Genomic DNA, 22,861 nt, shown 5'->3' on the forward strand with positions numbered 1-22,861 from the left:
AAAAGCTTGACCCTGGAACTGCTATCAAGTTTAAATTAGTTAAAAACCCAAAAAGGATTGAGGCTGAACAACCCCGGTCCTGAGTGGTAAATGAGAAAAATCTGGATAAATTTTCTCAAATTGAACCCTTTGAGCAACTCCGACTAGATTGGTCTGACAAATTTTAAAAACATTTAAATTTTTTCTCTGGAAAAACATGATACTCAACAATACATTCAAACAAGTACAGTTTAAGTCAAAGATTGAAAAAGGTATGTTTTTAATAGTGCAGTATGTATGAAAACACACTTTAGATTAAAATGATAATTCAAGAGCTGAGGTTGATAAAAGGGAAGGGATTCTTTCCAGCCTTCTTTTACATAAACACCTTCATTTTTGACACTTACAAAGAAATATTTCAGATATGAAAAAAAGACAAAAAAACCTGAGAAAGAAAAACACCCTTTACAGATTCCAGAAGCACCATTGAAAGAAAAGAAAAAAAAAAAACAGGATTATCTTTAAAAGTGTAAGCAGGCAACATAAGAAACATTAAAACTTTAAAACTTATCATCCAAAAGGTTTTCAGCTGTGAAAGAGGGATTGATTGTGAAATCTCGGAAAGTGCAACAATGAACGCGATCAAGTTTACTTCAGTCATTTTAAACGCTCATCTCATTCAGCAAACCTCACGGGACGGTTTTATGTCCTCCTCTTCTTGACACCCAAGTGCAATAAAAACACTCCATAAAGATGTCCACACAACTGACATTAACAGGATGAGAGGAATAACATTGACAGTTCCCCTTCAGCTGTAGTGTTTACACCCTGGATTAGATCACAGACACAGAGGCTGCTCAGAGAAATGCTGTTTTCAAACACATAAAATCAAACAGTAGATAAATCGCTGTTTACTAAAGAGAAAAAAAAATCATTTACAACTAAACCACTTATTGTGATATAATCGCAGTTACAAGAAAACAGCTGGTATGCAAACTCTTCATCTGGTGGTTCTTTCACAAAATATAATGATTCACCATCTTAGTGAAGTTATCTGTAGTGGTCATCTGATTTCACCAATGACAACACTTTGAACGTGTCTCTGTGTACAGTATTTACACCCATTCTGAAAACAAGCAGACGACTGTTGTTGGCATTTTGTAGCTTATAGCTGAAGGCCTGATATCAGTATTTGACAAAAAGAACATGATGGTCACAGTCTGTGATCATGATCCAGCATTGACAGAAGTACACACACAAGTAAGACAAGAAAAAGTAATGGAGAGGTGAGGCTTTTTTTCAGCTGTAGTGTAACTTCATTACTCTTCATTTTCTACTCAAAGGTTCCACATGGCAGAAGAAAATAAAGACTTTTGACTGTGTAAAGGAGTGAAAACTGTTCCCCTGGTTGTGAAGCTAATTCTCTGTCACCTGAGTTAAGGGGGACAGTAGAAAGCAAACTGAATAGACGAAATCTTGTGAGACTGGTAGAGAATAGTGAATGGCATTCAGGTCCAGCTTTAAGAGATATTTATCGTCTTTGCAGTTCCCATTCAGATTCAACATAAGCTGAACAGCACGCCTCCTCCAAACAAGTCAACAAAAAGTTCTACATTTTGGTAGAAACAAAAATCACAACGTGCATGACAAAGACTTTTCCACAATATTCCCATGAGAAACTCCTCCCAGTGGACAAAGAGATGTGTCTGAGGCATCACTGTTCAGTTTGTTTCATCACTAGGTGAGAAGTCTTTATACAGGCTTAAAGTGACATCATGTCTTCAATGTAAAATGGAATAAAAATGAGTCCAAGAAAAGTGAAATAAACAAGGCCAGTTGTTTATCTCCAGCATGGACAGCTGAAAACAAAACTTGAGGCAGTGTGTTACAAGCCAAATAAAAGCATTCAAGTCAAGTTTCAAAGTAGAAAATGTGTAACTCCTGCATACGACCCAATCTGTAAAAAAAATCTATTTGTTAGCTGCGTAAAACTGAAACATTGTTCTACTTTTGTTTTTACAAGTTAGACGGTGTGCAGAAGTTTTACACTTTAGGTTTCTCTGGGTTAATAAATTGTGTTACATTCAGTTAGAAAACAGGAGAGTTCAAACATTTCTTGGACCGTGATGCCACTGACTTTTCTCTGCCAGCCTTCTTCTGTGTACTTGAAACTAAGTTCAAGATCTAAGAGTGTTGAATTCTTCTCTTATTACTCGAGCTGCCAAGTCTGGTCACCTGAACTGTGCTGCGTTTCTCATTTCATCATTTGACTGTCCATAAAAACAAAGCAGTCATTAAGATTATCTGATCATTATAAGAGTAAGGCATGTCTAATTTAAAAAGCAGGATTCACACACGATCAAGCCTCTTAAAATTTGTGTGACGGTGAAAATGACCAAAATGGCTCTCCAGATTGCACTTGTTGACTGCAGATCAAGGCTGTGAAATCGGTAATGTGGTACAGCATGGATTCATTAATGAGGTGTGTTTATGCAAGAACAGGCTGATGCTGCAGCCACATGGAAAAGGCTAATGGAAGACAAATGGCACCTTCTGGATTATTGTCAATTATGAGGATAAAAAGATATCAGCTACGGTTTACAAATAATGAAATATATCATTGAAATACAGAGTTAAATATTTGATTCTGATTGGTCAAACCTCATAAAAACATAAATAACTTCTTAAGATCAAAGGTGTCGGCATGGAGAACCTGATCACTAATGTCATAAATCAATCAATAGGAAGAAGTCTGTCAGATTTTCCATCTGCCTGTTGACACTGGAAAAATCACAAGTGTCTATCTCAGGCCAGTCAGGCTCTACCTTAAAAGAAAATGCTCACTTTAGGAGAATTTGAGCAAAAAATCAAGCTAATTTCCACCAACCATCAGCCTGAGTTCATGTAGATACAGCATCACTTCATTACTTCATCAAAGGCAATCAAAAGAATTAAAAAAAAAACCTTTTCACATAAATGGACGGATTGGCAACTTGGACAATGCATTGTTTCTGCTTCACATACAAACAAGCAGCAAGGCTTCAAAAGGCCTCTAGACAAACACAAAGATGCTCTAAAATATATGTATCTATAAGCTCACAGCCTTCAGATTTATGCAGAAAAACAGAACGTTCCTCTGCTTTATTTAGTGTTTCAATCAAGTTCAGTACGTACCGTTTCATTTGGTCGTGACATTACAGTTGTCACTGGTATAGTCCAGCACATTGAGCACCATAAAGAACTTTTTTTTTTTAAACAGAAAATGTCAAAAAAGTTAAAACAAAACTCAGTCTGTGTTGACTGAAATATGGGAAAAAAATGAGTTTGTAGAAATGGGAGTGTAGTTTCATCACTGTAGAAAATAAATAGATTAAGTAGGAGGCACTGGGGTAGTTTAATGTCTCTGAAAGCTTCCAGATTGTCAGCTCAGCGAGCTCTGCATTCACCACCTTTGGAGACAAATAAAGAACAACATGAGAAAAGTGAATGAGTAAAAACTTACTCTGTGTTTGCTTTAGCATTACCAAGGAACACCAAAAAACACAGAATATTTCAGACTTCTGGAAGTACTTGCTGAATATAAAAGATATTGACAATGAAAGCTTTAAATGTTTACAAGTGGAGTATCTTTGGTATTGAGCTTAGGGATGTCCCGATATTACATTTTCACTTCCGATACGATACTGATACTGCAGCATTGAGTATTGGCAGATACCGATAATAATCCGATACGATATCAGCATTAAACATGCATACTTTTATAACTTATTTTGTAGTATGTCTGTCATGTTAGAAAAACTTGATTAAGTGATATTATTCTAACAAAGAACAGTAGTCAGCAACAGTAGGTATGAGGAAAAACTAGGGCTGCACGATTATCGCAATCGCAATCGCAATCGCAATGTCAGCACATGCAATTCAGATTTTTCTCCATGATAACCAAGCAAGTCTGTAGACTCATCATGACACAACCTTTTTTATTAAATTGCGAGCACAATCGCAATCGCAATATTGTCCACCTAATCGCAAATCGCACCTTTTCCCCAAATCGTGCAGCTCTAGGAAAAACTGACCCATTTATTATTAACCAATGGGTAACAGAAACCGCCTATATTGGAGTGCTTATATCGGAGATTTTAGATGCATTCCGATACGATACTGATACTTGTTTTTCTGCTGATAGTGGACCAATATCTGATATCAATATCGGACTGGGACACCTCTAATTGAGCTGTTGACAGTGTCCTTGTTTTTTTTTTTCATTTGACCCTGTGACAACCAGCACAAAATGATTCACATCATTGTTTTTCTATCAGTTAAACTAAAAGATTACCAGTCTCAACCTCTCTCTTGTGCTCCTACATTCACATTTACTCCTCCACTGGACACAAACCCAAATGTTGGGCTTCATTCTGCTTTAAAATGCCCCGTTTTCATTCTGCCTCCATTAGAAACTGCAAGCTGAGTTCAAATCTCTCTCTGCCCTGCTGGCAGTTAATTTGCCAGTTTGTGAAGAAGATAAGAGAGTCTCAGCCCATGAATAGTGACGAGATGGGCAACTTCAGTGAGATGCAGAGTTTGAGGAGTGGGTGGACGGTCTTTTATCTAAAACATTAACATGATGATCACTCTGTCCTGCTAGTCTGCTGTCTCTGGTCCTCACTGTTTAGACAAAGTGGTGAGTAAATCAGAGTCACAGTCAGAGAGCAGGGTGTTCTGGGAGGAGAAATCATGAGCCGGACCAACCAACAAGTAATCCAAGATTTAAGTATCCAAAACTATCAAAATGGTGTATTCATTAGATGTCTGTCAGCAGAATGAACCAATGGCAAAGAGTTTTCCATTTTCAGCTGCTTCATTTCAGTCCAAATAAGTCCTGCTGGTTCAGCAGACTTACTGTAAGAGAACCAAAGCACTGAGCTGGAAGATGTAAAAGGGCTCTGTCAAGCTGAGAGGAACAGCAGTGTTCCAGAAAAGTTTCTGTTTGTCATTGCCCCTTTTACCTTGTATAAAGTCTTCACAACACACACAGACATGAACAGACACACTTGCCAAGAACACACAGGTAAAAGCAGTATGATAATTTACTTTGTGTGCGACTGTTGGATCAGGAGCAGAAGCTTCCTTCACTGGGAGAGACGGTCTGTAGAGGAATAAGGCTCTCACACTGCTCGCTGTCGTCTTGCTGTCTGTGTGTGCAGGAAACAGAGTGTCAATCATCATCACTGTCATCATCTCGACGAGCATCATTATTGTAATCATCCTTCACCAAATGGGAACGAGCATTTACAGAAGAATGGAGAGATAACTGCCACAGTGAGGGTTTTCAGTCGAGCATGTACATCTGATTACAGACTTAACTTAGCGAGGCTGCACGCTACAAATGGACTGTGTTGTCCTTGTTGGAATGTCAGAGGAGAAAAGAGTTTAAGGTCGATTCATTTTAATGGGTCACTTGCCACAATACAATGAAAAACAATCCACTCTCTATTCAAAACTTTGAAAGCTTTAACTTTCAAACAACAGACTGAAAAACCTTTCACATTTTATCAGAAATTATTTTCTTTGGTGCACTTGGAGATATTTAGAGTTTGAATTAACCTAACTCGCCCCACTTTGTGTGAATGTGTGTGTGTGTGCAGAACTAACTTCCATTTGGTTTTAAAAGGATGAGTTCATGGAAGCAGAATTCACCCCATCAAGCACGCGTGGCTATTTACACTCCTTTAACAGTTGCGTCACAAATACCATAGCAACCACATTTGACGTTACAGAGGCAGTCTGTTGGAAAATGATTCAATGTGACAAACAAGCCTGTCTGAAGAAAGCAGACCTCCAAAAATGACTGTTGTGTGTGGGGATGTAGTCATGTGATGAGTCAGAATAGATAGCTCAACTTCCAAAGTGGCTGTTTGAAGAGAGTAATAATATGATGAAAGACGCTGTGATACTTTAAACTTCATATTATTTGACAAAGCACTTTTTAGTACATGTGATAAATCATGAAATGAGTTGCAAGAATTGATCAAAACCTTTTTTGTGTGTCTGTGTATGCAGAAATGGAAAATTGAATTCATTCAATGTGGGAAATTCAGCAGTGGAGCCATTTCACTGCTCCACTGCCAGTCTGGGGAAATCAGATGCCTTGTTACATGAGTCATTAACTTTTTCTTTTGATAGTTTTGGAGAAAGATATTTAAAAGCACAATCATCACAGACGTCCACTGGCTGTATTAAATGGGATGTTTTTCGAGCTGTTCTTGCAAAACAAAGTAACTTTTGAAATCAAAATCTAACCGTCATGTGTCCCATTTACCCCCCTGAGTGGATTCAAACTGTGTTTACCTGTGAATCCGATGCTTCCTGCAAATGAAGACGTATACTCTCCTCAGCCCCACCAGCACTGGGTCCCAGTTGTTGTAGTGACATAAAAGTGTGGCGATGAAGAAGGAGAGGAAAACAGGTACTGCCCCGGCAAAAAACAGCCAGGAGAAACGAACCTAACCACACACACAAGAGAAAAGTCCAAACTAGATATAGATTGCATGTTTGGAGACTGATTAAACCTTCGACTGAATTTGAATTCAACAGAAACAGACACTTTTAGACTGTTCTTTGATCAAATGGGTTTTTTCACAAAGATCACATTTTGTTGCTTCTAGCAAGTAGCAGTCAATGTTAAACCTGAGAGTATGCAGGAATCATTCAGTCAAAAAACATTTAATACAACTATTTTTTTTTTTATTTCCAGACATTAAACCGACTTTTAATGTTGCAATCTCTTTCAACCAGTTCTACTCAAAGTGATGTCTTGCTGATGCCATACAACATTATTTTGAATCGTATTTCAAATGTTGGCTCTGGTATTTGAGCACCAGGGATTGTAAACTTGCCTTTTGCATGCAAATATCTGCAATAATAGAGAGTGGGATGGTGAGGCTCAACGCCAGAGTTCCGATTAGAGATGATGTGAGGAAACAGCCCCTGTGGAGAGAAATCATCATCAATAATGACAGTGAAACTGAAGCTAATCAGACAGGTTTAGGACAAATAAGCTTACCACAATGAGTTTTAGTTTAGAAAACTAAACAAATAAGGGTTGTTTAACAGAATGCAGATTGTGATAAATTGGTGCCAGGTTTGAGACCCTCACCAGAGCCACAAGAACTCAGAGAGAACAGTCCCTATGAGGCCATTGATGAGGATGTACGTCCACACCAGCTGGCTGGGAAGCTCAAAGGCCTCAAAGCCTGTGTAGTGGAGCAGAAGGAAGCCAGGCCACAGAAGCAGCAGGTTGAACAGACCAACAAATCCTGTGAGAAAAACATCAGCTTAGACTCAGAAAGCTGCAAAGACTTCCTCTGCGATGACAACTTCATGGAGGAAAACAACACGAGCTTACCAAAAAACATGGGAATGTCAAGCTTATCCTCCCGATCCACTCTTCTCTTGATCATAACAATGTAGATGGCGTAAAGCATCGCCCCTGCTAGTGACCACAAGGAACCTTCATGGAAATATTTTGATTGATTAAATTTGAAAAAGAAAGTTTCATGGGTAGTTTTTTTTAACGTCAAAACAACACTGTAACTTGCTTTTTTAGTGGTTACCTGTGACTCCATTTCCATCAGGGTTATCCATGCTGGAGAAACTCACAAGGGCCACACCTCCCATACTGCACAAGAAATTCACAAGGATTACAAAACAAGGCCATATCCAAAGTGACAGTGTTGAGTGGAGTGAAATCAGATGCCATCTGCAGTTTCATCCCGTTATTTTGTTCCTATTTTACTCAATGAGCCAAGTAGTTGTTTTGTGATTACAGTGTTTTGCTACTAACTCTGGGCTTCTTTAGCAGAAGACAAATATCTGGGTCAGACTGTGATTAGCCTAATGTGCTCCGGTATGCAGCAAAGAGCAAAGGCTTGGATTTGGTTGACACACGTTTGAGTCAGAGTAATGAGAGGAGACAACATTTCAGAGCAGCTGCAGAGACAGAAGGGACAGAGATACAAACTAGCTAGATAAAAACAAAACTAAACAATACATTAATCTTTACAAATATACTGAGATGAAACCCTCTTAACGTGCTTTTCTAAAATCAACGGCAAAAACTTTCCATCAGCCCTCACCTCAGAGCCACAGCTAACAGTTTGGACAAGGTGAAGCGGTCACTGCTGTTGCTGGGAAATATCGCTGCTAATACGAGCGTAAACAGGCCTGAAAGAATGAGGAAGAAGAGGCAGAGCAGAGGTGAAACTGACACCTGTGGCATCAAAGGAATCAGCCAAAGAACTGTGGGTAGATGATTTGCAGGCTAATGAACAGTCACATACAAGGACACATTTTCCTTTAAACTAATCAAGGTGCAGAGTTCAGACTTAAAAATTGAAAGCACTGATATTAAATTTTAAAGAGAGAGATGAAGAGATTTACCTGATGTTGATGACAGAATGTTGACAATGGCGACCTGTGTGTCAGACAGAGCTTCCTGATAAGACAGGTTGGCCAGGAACCACTGTGGGGAAAAAGTGACACTGATGTGATATTTTCTATGAGGAGCAGACAAAATGATCAACACAGTGTTCAATCTCTGAAGCCTTAGCTTGTTTTGACATTGTTTCACCAAAAAATGACATTTTTAACTTAAGGGTTGAAGAACACAGAAGTGCTCTGTGGCTCAGAGGCTGAAACGAATGTCACGGCACATTTTGCCACGTACCCAGAGCAAGTAGCAGCAGCCTCTGTTTTAAACGGTAATTCAACAAATTGACACAGTAACAATAATCTGAAGAAAAGCTTCTCAGCAACACAGCTCAAACTATTCTGAAACCAAATGGGTATGCTGACAATCTAAGGACCATGCTCCAATAACTTTTTTATCTTTAAAACTCTCTTAATTGTTGAAGTGATCGTATTTAGGCTTGTGTCACTTGCTCTGCTTTAATATTTCCCTAAGGTTATTTATTGCACTCAAAGAGGATGAGTCACTAATTAAAAACAGCTCATCAAGAGATAAGCAACTTGATTAATGTCTTGCATTTTTTGATGCTCATAAAGCATTATCTTCTGCTGGTGCACAAAAATTCATACATGCCCACACACAGCACTTTTTTTGAAAATGCAATGACGCAAAAAAAAGTAGCCATTACTACAAAAACAAAAAAATCAGCAATAAGTATATAAAAAGAAGAAAAGATTACAAGTTTGAGTGTTATTGGTTGCTCAATAAGAAATGGCTGGAAAAAAAATATAGATGTGGAGTAGACAGCTGTGTAGAGGTAAGGCTAGGCTAAGCTGCGGAGAGGGAACAGTGTGAATTGGGTTTTCATAGAAGATTAAACCAGATAAATCAGAATTTTCAAACAGCCAAAGTGTCCTCAGATTTATTTGTAGCAATTAAGGAGTTAATCTAACTTCTACTTACCACAAAGCAGAAGAAGAAGCTGATTTTTGCCACATCAGTGATGGTTAGCTTGCCCACTGTGCGCAGCATGGCCTCATGGTCCTTGGCAGCTGGGTACGACATGCGGGACAGTTTGGCCTCCAGGGCCTGAGTGGAGGGAAGCTGACGCACTTCCATGATGTTACTGAAGCGTACACGCTGCTTTTTGGAAGCTGCTGGGTGGTAAAAATGGCCCAAACACAGAGATGTCACTTTCAGACTACTCTTTACAGCAGGAAAATAACCATATAACACAAACATTATTATTCTAAACACATGTGACAAATGAGGTAAAAGGTTGGAAACAAGCATGACAGACTCATCATGTTCTCCCCTAAATCTAAACTGGATATCCTATCGGTAAAGTGAGCTCTGTTATATTTTTTCCTGAACAGCATCTTTATATAGAACTGCAAGAAATAATCAGATTTTCCAATCCTCTGAAATAGCCCAAAACCATGACAGAGCATAGCAGAGTCTTTTTGATCATTTGTTCTTATCAGGATGGCTTTTGAAAGAGGAGAGAAATGAAAGAACTGACTCTGGTGGCTCACAAAAGGTCATGCAGAGTTTCCTTTTGTTAAATATTGTATTTCTTTGGCCTTTAACAATGTTTTGATCTTTCTCCCAAGCTTGACGCTGTCCCCCTGTTGTTCAGTACCTAATTTATATCAGTCAAAACTTGAACCCTTAGGCTCACTCTTGGGATCCTTTGTCATTCAGAGTTAAACAAAGAGCTGGACCAGTTGTTCAAGACAGTTACTAGTTAGATGTTAAATATGAAGTATCTTTTACTCTTTACAACAGACAACATCGCTTTGTACTCACAAGACTCGCATCCTTCAATCAAACAGTTTGCATGTTCAGCAGGTACATCCTGGAACTTCACTGGAACGTACAGCGGTTCACTCTGTGTAACAGTCAAAGAAAGATTGTTAACACAGAGTTTGAATCTCTCAGTGAACAATTTTTCAGTTCTCTAAACTTTTTAAAATGTGTGATTACTGGTAATTTCTACTTCAACCATACAGTCGTGTGGTTTAAATTCATCATATCATAAGACCTAAACTTTTTCTCCATAATCACATGAATCACCAAATCATATCAAAGTCTGGGGGCATTGGTTGGGAATTACTGGTTTCCACAAGTAGAAAAATGAAACTTGGTCAAAACTTTATAAAACCGCTGGATCATGAGTAAACTTCACTCCTTTTAGGAGTTTGTTCATCTTAATAACTTACCAACCGGTTGTTCCCAGTACTGTCTGTGGTGCAGGGTGCAAAGTAGGCCTCAGCATCAGCAAACTGAAAGAGGAAGCCGACCATTAAAATATAAAACAAAACAAAAAAAGAAATCTGACCAAAACGTATTGAACTGGAAGGTAAAATGTCTTTCTATAAGAAAAAAAAACAAAATCCAATTCGAACTTTATTTCCTTCAATTTCAATAGATCAGATCATGCTTGCATGCTGTAGACTGCTGTGCAACAAAGAGACATTGCTGGTTGATAACAGTTAAGAAGAGGTAAAATATGTGGCTCATCAAATGTCTAGACACATTAAAAATAAGTTAATAGATGATTTCTGAGGTTTTCCATAACTTCTTTTTCCACAATATTGAGTCGGAAAACCACATCACTTTAGAAAATTCTGAATCTTTAACCTGAAAAATCATTTTAACATGCTGCCCCCATGTGGTTAGAGTGTAAAATGGCTACTTACAAATGCAGAGTGCCGTCGTTTTAGAGTGCCCGTACACTGCTGCCTCCAAGGCCGCCACAGCAGGAAACCAAGCAGATAAAGTACAAACATGGAGGTCTTTGTAAATGTGCTGAAGAAGGGTTTGTTGTACTCTTGTCGCTTGAAAATGTACTGGGGAAAAAAGCAACAAAGAAGGCTTTTAATTCAACATTTTGTATTTGTTAGCCAACATGTTGTCAGCTGTGGAGTCCATATATCTATGCACAAAATTTAGTTTCACAAGCTCAAACTCCCTTCTAACTTTTTTTTATTTTTCTTTAATCTGTCATGCACCAATGTTTATTTGCCATATCCTGTTTGCCGAGTTGGAGATCAACATAATATTCTTACTCTTAATAATTACACCTGACCGTTTAGCTCAGCCACCTCCCAGAAGTACTCGCTGCGCAATTTTCTTTGCCTAAGTTTATTTTGGCTTCCAATTTAGTAACTTCAAACAAACTCAGTGCCTTCACTTGTAACAGTTCCTCCGCCACTCAAAGTCAAGTCATTCCTCAAAATGTTTGACTCTGAAACAGTTTAACTTTTCTAAACAGAGAAATTAAAGAAGTTCATTGTTTTTTGCAGTCAAATTAACAAGTTAGAATTCCAACATGTCAAAGAAGATCAGCAGTCAAAATTACTTTGCACTTCAGTAAGAATGCTTGCTTTAAAGTCTGGACTTTCACTTTAAGAACAACTTTTAAAGTAGTGTAAAAGATGGTTAGAGATTAGTGCTTCTTACTTGTATGTTTTGGGTACAAATGACTAGAAGGTTAAAACCACTACGGATTTGTTTCAGTAAATCGCTTCAGCCGTCAGCTGCAACATTGCTGGAATGGCTTCAACTTAATCCTCTGCAAGAAAAAGCACCCAATGAAAGAATTTTGCTACTTACAAGCCAAGATTGTTTTTCTAAATGTCTGACAACATACAGAGAAGATTTGTGGGAGGGCCATTTAGAAAAGAGTAGGACAACTCTAGAAAACATTTCGGAAACTAGTTTATAAGTCCACCTGTGTCCCCCTTTCTACTTTATTCTTTTTATGTGATCTGGAACATACAATATGCACAGCTGTTGGTGGTGAAAGCCAATGAACTTTTCCTAATTCCTTACAGATGTTAGCTCAGAGGACGCTACCCAGATGACATCCACCAACAGGAGAATCACTACACCCAGAGCCATTCGCCTCCGCTGGGCAGAAGAACTACCCTGAGAGCTCATCCGGTTCATGATGAAAACCCACTCCATCAGTGCACTGATAAGACAAACACACAAAACCAGTGAGTTCCAGTCAACCAAGAAAGTCATCAGATATGCACTTTTCAAGCACATATAAGAGCAATGAATGCACCCTCTTTAAAGTTTCTTCTAGATGATGACTCAGATTCACTGTGGAAACCAGAGGTTCACGAGCAATCATAGGACTCTCAGCCAGTGGAAACCTGCAACAAAAAGACAGAAGTGTTATTCTTAACAACAAACAACTAGACTGTGAACACAGAAAAAACCCTGTGCTTTGGACTGTAAAAAAAATGCTTTCAGTTGCCACCTACATAGTGAGCATTTTAAATGACTTATTCAACTGGTTTAATGTTGACCTTAGTCTGATCCGCTGCACATGTAATTGACGTGATATTTTTACACAATGTGTATAATATTTTTTACCTACCATTTATATTTTGCCATTCAAATGTGCACGTCCATTATTTTGGATCACAGCTGCAGCAGGAAGCAGAGAAACACTGTTGCTGCCAAACTTCAGTGTGCTGGAAGGGACAAAACAACACAGGATTAAAGAAAACGTGTTAGATCTCGATATAAGCTGGTACAAAGTACTGATATTTTGATATAAGAACAACACAACTCTTTCTCCTTTAATATTCTTACATGATAGAATTGTCTGTCACTTAGTTTTTCACATATGATTTACAGTTTAAGCTTAACTACATATTACAATAACTACAATTTTGTATGAGCCCAGGTAGTATAAAATAAGCTGTTTATTTTGTGCCTACTGCAGCTGTGCTGAGTAAATGTCAACTTTTAGTTCTGCAAAACAAACATTCCCATAACTGCAATGCACGTAACTCCAAACAGGATACATTTCTTTCGTTCAGGGGTCGATAAAATCCTAAGTTTCATGGTCACAGGAGCCTCTCCTTTAACAACTTACAGCTAGCCTAACAGATTGTAAGCTAGCACTATTAGCAGCAATCAAACTGTAGCAGAATGATAATGCCATACCTCAGATTTCAATGTAAGGTTAACGGGAGGTCGTTTGAATTGTATAGATAACCTCCAGGTAATAAGTGCTGTAACTACAATCGCTGGACTTAGTTCAGTCGTTTAACAATATCAGATATGCAACGCCGACAAGCCAAGCGCTAACAAGCTTGTTTGGTTTATTGACTAAATGTCTAATTAAAGGATAATTATTACCTGAACATCAGAAGACGTCATTTATCTGGTACCACCGTTGACATTTCTTATCATTTCCCTATTAAACATCGACAAATTCCCAGTTTTTCTCATAAAACTGACAGCTCAAATGTTGTAAACATTAGCACACTCTCCTGTCTTCATTATCAGGTGACATCACTTATGTGCGGCAGAGGCTTCTGGGAAATGAAGTCGCAAAGAGCAGATTATGAATTTAAACTTCTTTAAAGGTAATATTTTATATTCCGTCAGTGTAAACGCTTATTTATTTGTTGAAACAGTTGTAATCTACCACCACTGATCAAATCTAATAAAACTATTTATTTGATTATGCACAGGCTTGTGATTGAATGTGGGGAAATTGCAGCCTCAGAAAATTGTTTACAAATCATCAAGTAAAAATTTAAGTTCATTATTTGATTACAAAACTATGTGAAATTCAGTCTGACCTTACATTTCATTACCCAGGTTAGTTTGTTAGTTTTTTTTCCTAGGTAAAGGTTGATAGAATTCTGGATTAGACCATTAAGGCCAACCTTTATAAATGTTGGGCTTAATTGTCTGATCCAGAATTTATATAGTGTGGTCCAACTCCTGGTTTATGTGAATTATAAATGGCATTTCTGGTCTACATCAAGTTATGGCACATAATACAGATGTTTTGCTATTCCAACAGAAACATTTCTATATCGTGATGTAGCTGTTCTAAGATAACTTTTTAATTTCATTTTCAACTGCTGAAAAATTTTATCATGTACTGATCAAACCCAGTAAGTCCTTCAAGAACAAACTTTATAATCCAAATGTCAAAATGTTTTTAATTGCTGAATTTTTGGTCAAAGGAAACAGTGAAGAAACTGAGTGAAACACAGTAAACCAAAGTTTGATTATTTATTCTCCAACAGATCCTGGCATGAATGCCCGTGGATTTGTTTACAACAAGTCTTGTTATTTTCTTTTCTCACAATACGTTTTCTACAAATACAAAAAAAAAAGAAGAAAGAAATGATCATTAAGTACAAAGCTATCATTCTGCATCTTCACTTTCACTTTCTGCCTCAGGTCCAGGGATGTCAGTTTCTACATCCTTTTCTGTCTCCTGGAGGTCTGAGGGTTCAGGCTGAGACGTATCCATTGGTGTCTCATCTGGCTCTGGTTGGGGGGATGGTGTCTTGTCTGCTCTAGAAAGATCCTCCTGTGTAGAAGGAAATATTGTAGTCATTGCAGAGTGGTTTAAGTCCCACTTTGAGGAACTAGCATCTAAGTTAAAAACAGAGCTAAAATATCAATTAAATGACATAACTGATTATTTATGATTTGCCTTGGAAAAATCAAAAAATGAACACAAAGATATATTAATGTTACCTCTGAAACAGCATCAACAGTTTCATCCTGAATCACTGGCTCAGGGTCTTGTTGCTCCATTGGTTCCTCCTCTCTTCTGACAATGTGGTGTTGTTGTAATGGTGTATCTGGTCCTTTCAGTGCTGCAGTGGGAGCTTCTTCCTCAACCGGGTCAGGAACTGATTCAATCTGTGTCATTTAAAAAAACACATACTTATAAACCAACACAAGGACTGTTTCATCTTTGTTCCAAACCCTATCATAAATGACCAGATATGAAGAGCATTATGGGAAAGGATGTTTTTTTACTTAACAAAGATAATTCAAATTGATCAAACCAGCCCTGGGACTAAACATTTTTTACAAACTTGGATTAGTAAAAAGACCCTTTGTCTCATTCTTTTGTATTTATCAGGTACCTCTTTCTCCACCACAGGCTCTATAGGCTTCGGTTCTGCCTTTTTATTTGCTTCAAGGACCGACATGATGGAAGCAGGGATGTGCGCTTGCTGTGGCAAATAAAAAAAAGATAGTATATAATTAAACTCTAGTGAGGGAACTGAGGGAAGTCTTAAATGTGATTTGCGTGCAGAAAACTTTGGGACAACTCGTACCTGATGGGGTGTGAAGGAGTGGACATGCTGAAGTAGAGGCTCTCTCATCTCAGGGCAGCGTTCAAAAACACTTGTCAGCTGTGCAGGAGGAAGCTGGAGAAGCACACTGTATGACTGAGGCTTTGTCCTCTGGCAGCACTTTACAAATCCTTCCCACACCTTAGGGTATTTCCACACCTATGAGACCGAACCAAAACCAAAGTTAGCAGCAAAAACTGAGCTACACACAAATCATGGTAATTAATAATTATAACTGGATGAGCTCTTCAGTTTATTTTTAAATAGGGTTATTTTTCTTTCGTTTGGAGCCAACCTGCTTGACAATGAGGCGGGACAGGATGTTCATGACAAAGCCTCCGAGTCGAGGGTACATAGTGAGGGACTGGATGACAGTTCGCATTAGCAGCATAGGAAGGGGACTCTGCTCCATCAGCTGCTGCATCACCACCGCCAAAACCTCGGAGGTGTAAACATTCTTCTCTCCAAAGCACAGGTTAGTAGCTATGAAAACACACAGGTAAGTGCAGTGAGTAAACTGATGATCAGAATGATGACGCAGTTTAGCACATTAATGCTGTATTGAGGGTTTTGTCTCGACTGTACTGACCTTTTATGATGGACTTCATGTCACATTTGGTCGAGTCAATGTTGTGTAATGCAATCAGCAGGTCTCCTGGTGTGAGAGGGGATACGGATGAACTGCCTTCACCTGAAAGGAACATAACAGAGGGAACATATCACAAACTACTACCTGAGAAGGGCTCACAAAAAAGCAACACTTAGGGACAGAGTATCTTTTGATAAACTTTTGGATATTAAAGACCCTGTTAGGAATTGTTCATTTGCCATGAAACAGAATGAAACCATTCCTGAGTTATGAATTAATTATTAACTATAACAATGCTGAAATCCTGTGGTTGCTTTTTATATAGTGTAAATGTGTAAAGGGTTGTCTTTGTAAAGGATGAAGTAGAAGCACTGATCTAGATGAAGATGCAATGATTTGCAGCTGTGTAAAACAGAAACACTCTTACTGTGCTGAGTGCCCAAAAGACGATTGAAAACCTCCTTCACCACTATGGGGTTGAGTTTGATCAGCTTGGGCAGAGCCTGGATGACTTCATTCTACAACAGGACAATAATAAAAGTAAACAGAGAGAAATCCAGCAGGAAATTCAAAACATTTCTTAGATGCTGTGGTACTGTGAAATATAATTATGTGATTATTTCCAAATTACGTGAATTAAAAAAATATTGAAACTTCTGTTTCTGCTTTAAACCACTGTCACACTGTGTGAATCTGTGTTTGCCAAACTGATAAGATGAGTTTCAGCACATTACCTTTTCTAAACCATTGATGACGGGAATGAGGAAACGAACATCAGGAACCCGTTTGTGGTAGAGGTCTCTCACCCTCTCCACCAGCTCAGGAGACGGAGGCACTGAATGGAGGAAAGGAAGACACAGGTAAATATCAAAATTTATATTTTCTGCTGGTTAACGTAATTCCTGTTGTGCAGGTAAAAATTGATGCTTACCTTTGTCTGTTAAAATGTGCAGACATCGAGTAACTAACGTCTCTGCACCTTTGGGACAGTTTTCAACCAACAGCAGCAGCTCGGGGGAGTTCATTCCCATCCCACGGATCTGCAGACACAGGGGAATTAGGTTTAAGTTATTCCCTCAAACAAAGACTTCAGTCTAAATTTTGATAATAGAGAAATACTTTGTTTATAAGCCATGAGACAGTGTTCTTTATTGTTCTTTTACAAACACAACCTTATATAGAAAGCAATCTACAGTTCTATCACACATTTAGAGGAAAGACTGACTCACAGGTTGCTCTATTGCTCGTAGCACGCTGCGCTTAATGTCAGCGATAGCCTCAGTGTAGACAGAAGCCAGCTCATGGACCAGACGGTGGTTTAGAGGCAGCAGGGACAAGTAGAGGAACAAACATTGTCTCACAGTCTCTTCAGTCCAAGGAGCAGCCACCTCTATCAAAACAATACATACAACACTGTGAGATCACATTAAAGGCATGGAGATTGTGATAATTTGTTTCGTTGACTGGATAACAAGATAACAAAAAGTGTGTACGCTCTGAAAACAAAGAACATCAATGTAAAAACTGGAAGTAAATCTTCAAGATTCTGCTTTATTTTAAGATTTATCCACACCTGTGTCTTTGTCAGCCCCAAACAGCAGAGATGGAGGGTTGGGATGGACCAGGAGTTGCATGTAGTTCAAAGCAAACTTCTCAATGTAGTCTCTGAGGTGGTCCTTCTCGTACATCCGCTTAAGAAAAGCCAAGGCAGTGGTCCGCACCTGAATATAACAAAAACACCACAGAGAAATGTTAGAACCACAAACTGAAGAGAGTAAGTTGAGCAGAATTTAGAGTTGAGTTAAACAAGCATGAACATTAAAATTGTTTTCACCTTCTCTTTTTCATGTGAGCTGAGATCCAGAAGTACATGAAGATACTGAAACTGCCTTGAGGGTCGTTTGACAATGAGCTCCTTCAGAGTCGTCATGCCAAGATACACTCGAGACTGAAACAAAGATCATACAAATGATGCAAGGACAGATAAAGAAGTAGTTCAATAAAACAAATCTGTCTTTACTGCTTCTTACCTCATCTTCACAGTAACGTCGTATCACTTCTAACGCTGATTCTGTGATGATGGGAGCCTCCAAGACCAGTTTGGTAAAAAGTCTGTGGGACACAGAAATTAGATAAAGATTCAGGAGGGCCACTACAACTTAAAATGGAGATGAAAAAGAACTGGGCATGAAGAAAAGACATGATATATCTAACTACTGTTTTGTCTCACCCATCTCTCTGCTCAGGTTTCTCCTGCAGGCCTGACAGCAGTGTGTAGAGACAGTGATCATAGCTGTCCAGCAGTCCAGACGGCAGCTGGCTGAGATAAGTGTTGTACTCTTGATAGAGGAGGGAAAAGGCAAGGTCACTCCTTGTCCTGATGTCATCCAGAATGAATCCCAGCACATCTTCTTTCATCATTCCTTCAAACTGCGTAACAAGCCTGGAGAGGAGCTTCACTCTGACCTGAAGCACAGATTCAGTGTTGTTTTTAATCAAAAAGACCTGTTTGTATTTGACAGCCAAGAGTGATACACATTGTGGGGCTAATTAATAAATAAAACATAGAAAAGCTGGTCCTTGGGTGACAACTTACATGAGACATGCCGCTCTGAGCAATGGCCTTCTCTGAATGCAGGATGCGTTCCACTGCTTTGGAGGTCAACTTTTCAATCTGAGTTTCTGATAAAGGCTGGACAACATCTGACAATCGAAACACTTTTTTCCTTCCACTAGCTCCTGTGAGTCTGTAACAGGACAAAATCACAGAGTGGTCAGTCAGGTTCACACAAAAAGATGAAACTTAATTTACTTTGTCCATCTCTGTTTGAGCAGTGTGACTTACTTTGTTTGAGTTGTAGGGAGGATGGGTTCAGGCAGCCTCTTAACTGTGGCAGGAGTCTCCTGAGAGGGAGCCTTTTCCTGGTAACCTACCACAGAGATGGCCTGTCCCATCATCATTGCTGGGTTTTTACGCTTGATGAGCAGGTCTTTACTGACTGAGTCGTCATCATCCCCTCCCTCTTTGCCTGCTTCGTCATCTCTGGCTTTGGTCTGCTCAAGACCTGAAACATTATGATGTATGTTAGTGACATACATCGTAGTGATTTAACAGTCAAAACCATAAAAAAAATGGGAAAAATAAACTAACAAATGTGTGACAAGATTCATTCAGATTAGTTAAGACTTGGATAAGAATTAAGGAGGGATATTTGAAAATCTATATCAGATAACTAAAGTTGTGCATAATAATGACACATGAACCAAATCTTCTCAGCCTCCTATTTGGACAGATGCATGGTTCACTGACCTGGACCGATCCCTGCTGCAGTCATCTGTGTTGCCATCAGACGAGCCAGATGTTTAATTTGAGCATCAGTGCCTGCAGACTCGACAGGCGTGTACGTGGCCTGGAAGGATGCTGGCATGACATCAGGCAGGTACACCATGCTGATGAGGACCTACAGAAAAGGATCACAAGAATGTGACTTGAAGTGAGTCACAGTCTGACTTCTACCACAGAAATCGAAAAAGAGCAACTGAATCTTACCAGGTTAGCAACATTCTCAGGGTTGAGCAATGGGTGAAGAAATTCAGCTGTGAGGTCAATGGCAGACTGAGCAACTGGAACAGGGGCAGGTTTAGGGACAGAGAGAGGAGCTGGCTCCTCTTTGTCCTCATCATCCTCTATCAGGGCAGGCTCTGAATGTGAAAAAATCAAAAACAGGAATGAATCTGTGGTGTTGTTGAGTTCAAATTTAGATCATTTCCACCAGCATAAACTCAAACCATTCACAGATCTCTGTTCAGACTATGATGAAAACTGAATAAATACCACATTTGGTAAATTTCAAATAACTACTTATGGTAAATATAGTCTATCAGAAGCACTGTAAGGAACTTTTATCTATCTGATGGCTGGTTTGGACAAACCACCAGTGCCCATCTGGGCTGAAACTGCATTTCCCATAAACACCTCCACCCACTAAAGTACAGAGGTGTCTCCTGCCAAAGCAAGCATTTTTGCTTCTTTTACTTGGTAATTTACCAGCTTAGCATGGACACTTTAGAGTGAGTGCATTTGTCAAAATGTATGGAAGTCCAGTCATCACTCACCCATTTTGACCTTTTTTCCCTCTTTGTATTGTTCATGACGCTGCCTCTTGCGCTGCTCTCGTGGTGCAGGTGTTGATCGAGTAATTTCACTCTGGGGCATTCCCAGATCAAGTAGCAAAGTGCTGATCTGACCCTGGAACTCCAGGCTGCAGGGATGCTTCAAGACTGCGACTAAGTGCAGCTTCAGGTTTTTTCGCACACTGCTGACCTGAGACTTTGCAAGAGTGGGTGGCAGGTTTGCTATAAAAGTAAAGAAACAAGAAAAAGACAATCACTTAAATTAATTTTTCAAAACTCATACATCTCAAATTTGGCTCAAAAGCAAGTTAGCTGCACTTACCATGCAGCATCTCATATGCTTGCACTACTTCGGACATGAACATTGGCCTCTGACGGGCTATAGTAGCCAGGGAGCCAAGTGCTGTGGTGAGGTTGATGCTGGTGATGGCTGGGTGCACCATAAACTTCAGCAGTCGCTCTAGTGCAGTCTTCCCTTCCTCACATAAAGCATCTGTGGATGCAAACAACATCAATAAATTACAAAGGACTAGGCTAACAAGCTTATCTCTTCACTTCAGGGTTTAAGCATCCCTACCATAACGGATGTACGAATGATCTTTGGGAACTTTGTCCAGACTGATGTCACCCTCCTGTCGTTTGGGGATGTCAGAGTCTGATGTCCGTGGTGAAAGAGTTATTATTAAGGACTCGGTAAACTTAATAGCATGAGTGCGTACACCATCATTTTCAGAGTCCAGCAATTCCAGTACATCCCCTTTCATCTGTGTTACCAGATCCCAACATGCCTCCTGCCTCTCTGACACCACTTTAGATCGCACCAGCCACTGGCAAGAAGAAAGAAGAGCAAAAGTTTAAAAACAAAGCACATGTAGGAGACAGAAACTTGGTTTTGTTTAAGACCAAGTTGGAGGATTAGAATAACTCTCATTGATAAATCTCCTACCTGCAGAGAAACTTTGTAGAGCTGGGTGAGTGTGAGAATGGCCTTCTTCACGACGTTCACACTAGCATCTTTCAGCAACATATTTAGATTAGCAATCAGCCTGAGAAGGAGCTCATTGTCCCGTTTACTGGAAAAAAACAAAGCAGAAAGAGACTTAGATGGACTGTGAATATTTTCTCCCACAAAAGTAAAAAACAGGTTAACAACTCACCAAGCTTCCTCAATGAAGCCAATGACAAATTTTCTCACTTCAATAGATTTGTCAGTCTGAAAAGCAATAATCTCCTAAAGAAGGGAAAGAAAACAGAAAAAAGATCATTAAAAATACTGAGAATAAAAAAAATTAGACTGCTTTTATTTGTTGTTGGTCTTTTGAACAATGCGCCATATGATTCTGTACACAGCTTTTCAGTTAGAAATGAGGTGTTTCAGTTCAGTCAACAGTGATTCATGAAAATGGGGTTTACTTACATCCAAGAAGTTGTCAAGAAGAGAAGGATCCTTGTTAATAATGAGCTCCTGGACCTAAAGAGTGCAAATTTCAGTATTTTATCCAAATTCAAAGGTTCACTGCATCAAAGTGTTGCTGTAAAGTCCTGATTTGTAAGAAAACTGACCTGTTTGAGGACTGTAAGTTTTTCATCTGTGGCTATCAGAGCAGCCTGATTCAGGAGTTCAACCACCTGGATGGAAACACAAAGATGTGCTTACTTAGGATAATAAAACTTGTTTGCATGAGATTTCACAATATTTTTTTGGAAAAGCATGTGCAACGGGTGAAGCAAGTTATTCTTTCTATTAAAAGAATCTAACACTTGAACTATAAAACAAAATATTCAACATTTAATCAACCACATATCAGTCAGGCACCTAATGGTATGTTACTGTGTACTTTTCCCGCATGGAAAAATTCCTGCAAAAATGAGTATTTCCGAACAATTCTTCCATTAGGTGCATTAGTCAAAGTTCTATGACTTGACAGCTCACCTTTTCACTTGTGGTCATATCGATGACACGAGGGGCTTCAGTGTCCCCCTCGTCCGTAGGACTATCCATGATGCTGATTCTCTTCTTCTTTTACTATTTAAATAACATCATCTTCAGAGTCCTTTATAAAGTCTGAAACTTGATACATAAACCACGGTAAATATTGATTTTCACTGTATATATAAGGAACAGATTGCAGATAAGTCTCATTGTGTACAACTGTGAATCAAGTATGACAGCAGCTTGGATTTGAGCTAATCATTGTTAACAGTTTCAATTGACTTGTTGGATTTTTCAATCAACCTAACAATATTTTAAAGCATAATGAGTCGCAAACACTTTGGTTAAGTTAGCGCGGTAGTAGCATGCTAATGGTGCTGATAGCATTGCTGGTTAGGTTTAGGTAAAAAACGACAGACGTGTGATACTTACACAGCTTTTCGCAGAGTCCAGAATCCGTTAACACCAGTAACTACATATGAACAGAGTTACAGAATCAACAATCTTTGATATATTGAATATAGTCAGGGATTTAGCAGCTCAGTAGCCAACATGATAGCGGTATGACTCTTCTTCTACTATTTGTAAATACGCAGCTCAGAGACAGCGACCCCTGCTGGACA

The 22,861-nt window shown here is 39.0% G+C and overlaps 2 protein-coding genes across 4 annotated transcripts; both read right to left on the reverse strand.

The window, feature by feature from the left end:
- Nucleotides 1-261: 261 nt before the first annotated feature.
- Nucleotides 262-13,750, reverse strand: LOC141808770 (solute carrier family 35 member F5-like). Of its 2 annotated transcripts, none has more exons than XM_074695474.1 (17): nt 13,607-13,750; nt 12,837-12,933; nt 12,519-12,609; nt 12,281-12,422; nt 11,146-11,295; nt 10,666-10,728; nt 10,253-10,334; nt 9,407-9,597; nt 8,416-8,497; nt 8,112-8,199; nt 7,590-7,654; nt 7,382-7,486; nt 7,133-7,292; nt 6,873-6,963; nt 6,325-6,479; nt 5,068-5,168; nt 262-3,428 (listed from the first exon to the last, which is right to left on the reverse strand). In XM_074695474.1, exons 4-16 carry the CDS (start codon nt 12,413-12,415, stop codon nt 5,087-5,089), a joined length of 1,449 nt encoding a protein of 482 aa, XP_074551575.1. In that variant the 5' UTR covers nt 12,416-12,422; nt 12,519-12,609; nt 12,837-12,933; nt 13,607-13,750; the 3' UTR covers nt 262-3,428; nt 5,068-5,086. The 2 variants fall into 2 exon arrangements, with proteins under 2 accessions (XP_074551575.1, XP_074551574.1); XM_074695473.1 differs by having other exon boundaries at nt 9,407-9,600.
- A 729-nt stretch (nt 13,751-14,479) lies between these two features.
- Nucleotides 14,480-22,840, reverse strand: sympk (symplekin). Of its 2 annotated transcripts, none has more exons than XM_074694556.1 (27): nt 22,671-22,840; nt 22,239-22,370; nt 21,869-21,934; nt 21,723-21,776; nt 21,463-21,536; nt 21,252-21,378; nt 20,883-21,132; nt 20,628-20,798; nt 20,288-20,527; nt 19,722-19,873; nt 19,482-19,632; nt 19,017-19,236; nt 18,768-18,918; nt 18,402-18,637; nt 18,202-18,283; nt 18,006-18,119; nt 17,745-17,892; nt 17,401-17,561; nt 17,103-17,211; nt 16,906-17,006; nt 16,599-16,689; nt 16,172-16,273; nt 15,878-16,065; nt 15,565-15,741; nt 15,370-15,459; nt 14,972-15,139; nt 14,480-14,801 (listed from the first exon to the last, which is right to left on the reverse strand). In XM_074694556.1, the coding sequence occupies exons 2-27, from the start codon at nt 22,305-22,307 to the stop codon at nt 14,634-14,636; spliced, it is 3,660 nt and encodes a 1,219-aa protein (XP_074550657.1). In that variant the 5' UTR covers nt 22,308-22,370; nt 22,671-22,840; the 3' UTR covers nt 14,480-14,633. The 2 variants fall into 2 exon arrangements, with proteins under 2 accessions (XP_074550657.1, XP_074550654.1); XM_074694553.1 differs by having other exon boundaries at nt 22,239-22,376.
- Between the last annotated feature and the right edge of the window lie 21 nt (nt 22,841-22,861).

Source organism: Halichoeres trimaculatus, unplaced genomic scaffold, assembly GCF_033239565.1.
Source record: "Halichoeres trimaculatus isolate MK-OKI-2021-1 unplaced genomic scaffold, fHalTri1.1 fHalTri1_scaffold_19, whole genome shotgun sequence".
In the NCBI taxonomy this organism is placed as follows: Eukaryota; Metazoa; Chordata; class Actinopteri; order Labriformes; family Labridae; genus Halichoeres; species Halichoeres trimaculatus.

Excerpts from the sequence above, each read along its gene's own strand:
- sympk (XM_074694556.1), bottom strand. The coding sequence starts at position 22,307 with ATGGATAGTCCTACGGACGAGGGGGACACTGAAGCCCCTCGTGTCATC. Across the intron at positions 21,133-21,251 it reads TCTACAAAGTTTCTCTGCAG|TGGCTGGTGCGATCTAAAGT; the intron begins GTAGGAGATTTA and ends TCTTCTTGCCAG. Across the intron at positions 19,633-19,721 it reads CTGAGAATGTTGCTAACCTG|GTCCTCATCAGCATGGTGTA; the intron begins GTAAGATTCAGT and ends CCTTTTCTGTAG.
- LOC141808770 (XM_074695473.1), bottom strand. The coding sequence starts at position 12,415 with ATGGAGTGGGTTTTCATCATGAACCGGATGAGCTCTCAGGGTAGTTCT. Across the intron at positions 9,601-10,252 it reads GATTGAAGGATGCGAGTCTT|CAGCTTCCAAAAAGCAGCGT; the intron begins GTGAGTACAAAG and ends TTTACCACCCAG. Across the intron at positions 7,293-7,381 it reads TGACATTCCCATGTTTTTTG|GATTTGTTGGTCTGTTCAAC; the intron begins GTAAGCTCGTGT and ends TTTTTCTCACAG.